At 35.5% G+C, this 7,500-nt stretch overlaps 1 protein-coding gene across 1 annotated transcript in view; it reads left to right on the top strand.

The window, feature by feature from the left end:
* Window positions 1-7,500, top strand: part of LOC122261503 (alpha-amylase 1) — a 16,182-nt gene that overhangs the window by 7,377 nt on the left and 1,305 nt on the right. The window contains exons 2-9 of the mRNA XM_086540622.1: window positions 3,897-3,988; window positions 4,493-4,582; window positions 4,890-5,047; window positions 5,501-5,690; window positions 6,172-6,327; window positions 6,526-6,613; window positions 6,826-7,073; window positions 7,285-7,500. The exon at window positions 7,285-7,500 is cut by the window's right edge and continues 28 nt beyond it. Of these exons, the coding sequence (XP_086396748.1) occupies window positions 3,897-3,988; window positions 4,493-4,582; window positions 4,890-5,047; window positions 5,501-5,690; window positions 6,172-6,327; window positions 6,526-6,613; window positions 6,826-7,073; window positions 7,285-7,500 (1,238 nt within the window). The remainder of the gene's footprint in view (window positions 1-3,896; window positions 3,989-4,492; window positions 4,583-4,889; window positions 5,048-5,500; window positions 5,691-6,171; window positions 6,328-6,525; window positions 6,614-6,825; window positions 7,074-7,284) is intronic.

Raw genomic sequence — 7,500 nt, 5'->3', positions numbered from 1 at the left:
TCATTATCATCATAATCATCATTATTAGCATTAGTATTAGCATTGTCGTCACTTTCTTTGTCATCATGTTTAATACCACCCTTATCATTGCAATAATCATTGTCATCATTACTTTTATTATTATAATTATCACCATTATTGGCATTATCAGTATTATTATGAACATTATTAATATTTTCATTATAATTGTAATGATGATAATCATTATTACTATTACTGCTATCATGATTATCGGTATCATTATTGTTAATTGTATTATTATCATTATCCTTAACATTATAATTATCATTAATATTTTTGTTAGTATCATTAACATTATTGCTATTATCATTATTATTGATATTATTATCATTATCATTATCATTACTTTTATCATTATCATAACCATTGTAATTTATGGAATAAACTTTTTGAATCTGAATTTGAATTTGAATTTGAATTTGTTATTATCTTCATTATCATTATATTTGTTATCAATATCATTATCATTATCATTGACAGCAGTATTATCATTATCATTATATTTGTTATCAATATCATTGTCATTATTATTGACAGCAGTATTATCATTATCATTATTAGTATCAGTAGTAGTAGCATTACCATCATTATTACCATTGTTATTATCATGATCATTATCATATTTATAATTATTATCATCATTATCATTATTGTAATTATCATCATCATTCTAATTATTACTATCACTTATCATTATTGTTATCATTATCATTATCTTTATCTCTTTAGTATTATCAACATTATCATCATGTCTGCAGTTATCATTTTTAGCATTATAATTGCTATTAAATTTTTAAAAATCATTATTACTATCATTACCATCACTTTCATTGTCATTCTCACCATCATTATTATCACCACTATCATTATTATCATTATTGTTGTCATTTTTATTTCTATTATTATTATCATTATTATTTTCATCATTATCCATACCATTATCATAACCAATATCACTATTATTATTACTGTTATTATCATCATTGTTATTACTGTTATTATTATTATTATCATCATTACTATTACTATTATCACCTTTATAATTATTGATATCATTGTTACTGTTATTATCATCATTATTCTAGTCATTATCGTTACTTCATCATCACTAGTATTGTGATTATTACTATTATCATCTTTATCTTCATCATTAGTAATTGTAATTGTTTTTATCATCATTTTTATTATAATCATTATTATTATCATCATCATTATCATCGTTATCATTATCGTTATTATTGTTATCATCATTATCATTATTGTTGTTATCATCATTATATTTATCATCATTATTTTCATCATTATCCTTATCATTATCGATCTATTATCATTATCATTATCGATCTATTATCATTATCATCACCATCATCATTATTATTATGAGATCAACCCAAGTGCCTGCACTAATTAACTCTACTTCCATTTCCATGATAGTCATTGCACACAATGGCCATTCATTGAGCTCGAGAGCTGTGTCCTTCCCGAAACCGGACGCTGCATCCGCCCGGGCCATGTGACGCGCGCTCATAGAAGCACTAATGTTGGGCTCTGCTTTAACGTGTCCTCTTGTCCAGCTGCGCCGCCTGTCACGTGCACTGCTCTGATGACAAGGCATGTCCGGCAGGAGGAAAGGGCGGTGACAGGGCGACCCCTGAAGGGAAGAGGGATATCAGGGTCTAGAGCTTGGTGTGCTTGCAAGCGAAAATAGTTTGGTCTTTTTGTCCCCTTCTTCATGGGTCATGCGTCGCATTTTAGATTTGTTGGAGTATAGCTATTTGGGTTTACTGTTTGTTGGCCTGGTAAAATTGATACTGGGGTGGTTTTAGTTCTTCTTATGTCGTATTGAATGTTTTAGATCATGGCAAGTGTTCTATTACGAAGATACAAGGCACATGTATAAATTATATCATCCTCACAATTGCATGAACACACACACACACACACACACACACACACACATACACAAGCACACACACACACGCGCGCGCGCGCACACACACACATATATATATATACATACATACATACATACATGCATACATATATATATATATATATATATATATATATATATACATATATATAATATATATATATAATATATATATATATATATATATATATATATATATATATATATATATATATATATATGGATATCATTTTGAGTAAGAGCAACTGTTATATAATGATGTTATCACATACTGATTATATACAAAAGAAATATGCAATTCCATTAGAAATTATAGCAATTGGATAAGACAACATAATACAGTCCATATATAATCCTTAAGATAAACTGTACTTTCCCACGCACACTATCCATAAACACGTATTTCACTGAGATGTCACATAGATGCGTAACGGCACACCTGTCTCGTCACGTAAACTTTATCAACTCGTGTGGGAGGAATCACAATGGTTACCTAAGCATCTTTCCCTCTAAATCCGATGCTTTAAGTAAAAACACTTTTCCCACATTCTGTTGTTTTACGGAAAGATAAGGAACACGGTATACACACCTTTAGCCCTATTATCCCTTTATCTTACGAGACATCTATAAATAAATGTGATTGAGGTCTCATTGCCATGCCATACGTTCGGAAGGCATGGCAGGTAAGTTGTACGGAGATCGCTATGGCAAGGTACATGTCATTATGAATAACCCCGAGATTTTTTGAATAATTGCGAGGTATTCTTTTGATAACGTTTTAATTAGATTTTCCATGATTTTTTTTTTTTCATTCCTTTTCACCAGGTGTTTCTTTAGAGGAAATACGATATTTGTATTTTTGTTTCTTCTTCTTCTTCTTCTTCTTCCTTGAACTGTTGTTTGCATTCAAGTCGAAATGTGGTTCTTTCTTTGTATCTTGTTTATATTATTTTTATGTTCACATTATATTATCATTTTCTATTGTTGTTTATTCATTGATTTTGTAGCATTTTAAGATAATTTCCCTTCTTGTTTTGATGAAGATTACCGCTTGTATTATAAGTGTGGTCAGATTTTGAATACATTATCATCACTTTGTTATGATAGTGTTTACATAACAAGTATCAATGTTATCATCATTATTGTGATGTAACTTTGTAGAACAAGTTATTAATAATTTTATTACTTCTCTTTTGAGAAGGTTTTTATTCTCATTCAATATTTTTCAACATTTGTCACGATGGGTATTATATCAAAAGGTTATTAAAATCAATGAAAATACTGATAAAAATGAATAATAGAATTAATAAACAATAATAATGATGATAATAGTAATAATAATAACAATAATACTTATGATAAAATAATTTCAATGATGATAATATTCATCATCATCATATTTTTCATCTAACAACATTATTATCATTATCACTGTTGTTATAGTAATTGGTCATTAGTATCAATATCATTTTTTATAATGTTATTTGTTATCATCATCATTATTAATATCATCATTGTTATTATTATTATCATTATAATTACTGTTATAATTTTCATCATTATTGTTATCCTTATTATCACAATCATTATCAGTATCATGATTAGTACTATTATTACAAAAAGATGACCAATAAAAAGAAAGAGATTTCACAATGATAACAAACTATTGATCATGATAACGATAAAAAATGATCTGGATATTCTTCATGCCTATCAATTTGCTTTTTGTGTTTTTTCATAAAATTTTCGGTATAATTGCTTATTCGTAATAAAAAGCGCCAGTAACGTTTCCCTTTTGCTGCATTTTCCATTAGTGTCATAAAACGAAGTAGCCACACGTAGTATACTTATTATTATCATCATCTTTATTATCCTTGTGAATTCACTGGTACAAATGTAATTATAGAATAGTGCCCCGTACAAATTTAGAGTTTATCCTCAGAGAGAATGGTGAACCTGAGATTGTTAAGCCTGACATTGCTGGTCGCCGTTGCGCATGCGCAATGGAACGGCAACGTCTGGGATGACCGACAGGTAAATAAGATATAATAAAGCAGATCAGAGAGAGAATTGTATGTATTATGTAATCAATTATGTCTGTATAGTTGAAAGGTGAGAGGGATAGAATGAGAAAGAGAGAGAGAGAGAGAGAGAGAGAGAGAGAGAGAGAGAGAGAGAGAGAGAGAGAGAGAGAGAGAGAGGGAGGGAGGGAGGGAGAGAGAGAGAGAATAGAGAGAGAGAGGGGGGGACGGAGAGAGAGAGAGAGAGAGAGAGAGAGAGAGAGAGAGAGAGAGAGAGAGAGAGAGAGAGAGAGAGAGAGAGAGAGAGAGAGAGAGAGAGAGAGAGGGAGGGAGGGAGGGAGGGAGGGAGAGAGAGAGAGAGAGAGAGAGAGAGATGAAGGGAAACAGAGAGAGAGAAAGAAAGAGAATCTGAGAGAGAGATACAGAAAGAAAGAGAATCTGAGAGAGAGAGAGACAGAAAGAAAGCAAGAGAAACATAGAGAAAAAATTCTAATTCTTCGATGTTTTTAACCCGTAGGTTATGGTCCACCTCTTCGAATGGAAATGGCCCGACATTGCTAATGAGTGTGAGAGTTTCCTTGCGCCCCGAGGTTACGGCGCCGTTCAGGTACAGTGCACATGCCAAAGCGGTGCAATAATGTGTTATCTTATGCCTTCGAACGACTTTCTCTGAATCATGTCAACTAGTTTAATTTTGGAAGACATAAAATTCGTTGGTTTAAACGAAGGCAGTTTTGCTGCTCTAATAGTGGTCATAGTATAAGTCTTATTCATCTGTTTCTCTTTATTAATGCATTGTTCTCATTTTCACAAATAGCAGATTTAATCTTAGTCTCATAGCCTTACTTTCAAAATCTATCTTATTCTACAATACCCTTTTGTCTCGATAAACGACCCTGTTTTCCCTCTAAAAGGTATCGCCACCTAATGAGTACGTAGCCGTGTACCAAGGCAGCACACAGCGGCCGTGGTGGGAGAGGTACCAACCGGTCTCCTACAAGATCGCCTCTCGTTCTGGCGATGAAAATGCCTTCAAGGATATGGTCACTCGATGCAATAATGTAGGAGTGAGGTGAGGATGGAAGGAATTGTTCTCAGAACGTAATAATAGCTCGTCATTTCTTTCATCTGTGATTCAAATATTGTATCATGACGTAAGTATACTATCCAGACACCTCTTTGCTATGTTAAGAAATACTTTTCAATCAAGATGGCAATATAAATCTAGAGACTGGCCACTAACATATTACGTTTTTAGGTGAATATTTACACCAACGTTTAGATCCTTTACAAACATATTGCAAGCAACAACAACACAACAAAAAATAAATAACTATTTTTGGGTGCATTTGTATTCCTAAACATGTGGTCTTCCTTATGTCAACAAAGAGGAAAATTATTAGTGAAACATTGATATAGGCATCAAATTCTACATCATGCATGTATTGTGAACACTGTCCCAGTCTGTGGATAAGTGTATGGAGTTTCTAGTACAGTATGTTAAAAAAGGGCTAATGTCCTTCAGGATTTACGTGGATGCAGTGATCAACCATATGAGTGGCGGATGGCCTCAGGGCACAGGAGCTACGGGTGGATCATCCTTCGACTCTGGCGCGCAATCCTACCCAGGTGTTCCCTTCTCCGCCTTCGACTTCAATGATGGCAACTGCCACACTGGCTCGGGGACAATTGAGAACTACGGTGACATGAACCAGGTGAGTCAAAAAAGATATAGTGCCGGGCGTAAGATATGAATTTAATATGTTTCACTTTCGTTTGTCATCCATGTTAACCACTCCTGTCGTCTGAATACTTTGGTCACAGTGACGTAAATTAGGGCGATATTGGTAACTAGACGTAGTTACTTACTTGGTTACTTGGTGGTAGTTACAGGTTGAGCCTTATTATTAGCTCATGCCAGGGCTATCCTGGGGGACCGCCCGTGGTCATCCTGGGGGACCGCCCGTAGTGTTGTATAAAGATACAAATTTACATATGCAGATTTCAGAATATAACAGACCATGCTTTAAACATATTCCAAAAAGTTATACAAAGATGCTCAGTTTATGACATCTATAGAATTTATAATGCTAATAATTTCGATGAGATATTCCATCAACATTCATATTCTCTATCCACCCATTCTGCAATACTACATATACTGCAAGCTTCCTCTTACAAGCAAATGTCCCAAAGGTACGCAACTGTAAGCTGGTGGGGCTGAACGACCTGAATCAGGGCAGTGAGTACGTTCGAGGGAAAATCGTGGACTACATGAACACACTCATTGGCTGGGGCGTCGCTGGCTTTCGTATTGACGCCACCAAGCACATGTGGCCCGGAGACTTAAAGGTGAGGCGGTGAAAGGACATGAAAAGGCTGATTAGCATGACTGTTAAGATTTGCGTGTCATGTCTCAATATCTCAGTATCTCGTGTTTCAGTTTTTCTTGGTCTGGCTTCTATTGAAGATAAAAAGAGCAACGAATTATGTATGTATCTTGAAAAAAAAAACAGTTATTTTAGGCTATCACTGAGAATTTTTTTTCAGATAATTTTTGACCGATTGAACAATCTCAATACTGCTTATTTCCCGGATGGTTCTAGGCCATTCATTTTCCAGGAAGTCATCGACTTAGGTATTTCTTTTTCACCCTATTTAGAAATATGATACTATGGGACAAATGCATTATTAAACATGTTTTTCACTTTGTAGATGGGCTTTTGTTATTTAGTCTTGGTAGTTATGCTGAAGAACAAGTAGGATACGAATTCTTTCCTCATGGCCGAAATAGTAACGATATCATCACTATCATCATCACTAACGCGTCACACTGTTCGCCGACGGCAGGAGGCGAGCCCATCAAGGGAACGGAATACACCGGCAACGGACGCGTGACGGAGTTCAAGTATGGCAAGTACTTGGGCGAAGCTTTTCGCGGCAACAACCAGCTTCGATGGCTCATCAACTTCCACGAGGGATGGGGCATGTTGCACCGGGATAACTCCGTCGTGTTCATCGATAATCACGACAATCAGCGAGGCCACGGCGCCGGCGGAGACATGATCCTCACATTCCGCGTCTCCAGGTGGTATAAGGTTAGTGCATGAGCCAGGGATTAAAGCTATTTTGCTCTCGTCATCTGCAGATCCTGACAAGTCAAACTCCTGCAAGTAAATAGAGTAGATGAGGTATATCCCGTCTGAGGACACATTCCATAGAAGACTGAAAAAAATCTCGAATAATTTCTCGCAACATTAGTTAATCTCCCCTAAATATAGCATTACCAGGGCAAAAATCTACCCGCAGATGGCTAACGCATTCATGCTGGGTTGGCCTTACGGCTACACCCGCGTGATGTCGTCGTACTACTGGGACCAGTGGTGGGAGAACGGCCAAGACAAGAACGACTGGATCGGACCCCCTCAAGACGACAGCTTCAACATCATCAGTCCGAGTTTCAACGCCGATGGCACCTGCGGGAACGGCTGGATCTGCGAGCACCGCTGGAGACAGATCTACAAC

This window comes from Penaeus japonicus, unplaced genomic scaffold (genome assembly GCF_977035675.1).
Source record: "Penaeus japonicus unplaced genomic scaffold, GWHDUDI00000001_assembly GWHDUDI00000001, whole genome shotgun sequence".
Taxonomy (NCBI): Eukaryota; Metazoa; Arthropoda; class Malacostraca; order Decapoda; family Penaeidae; genus Penaeus; species Penaeus japonicus.
Note: the sequence above shows the minus strand (reverse complement) of the source record. Positions and strands in the feature narration are given on the sequence as shown.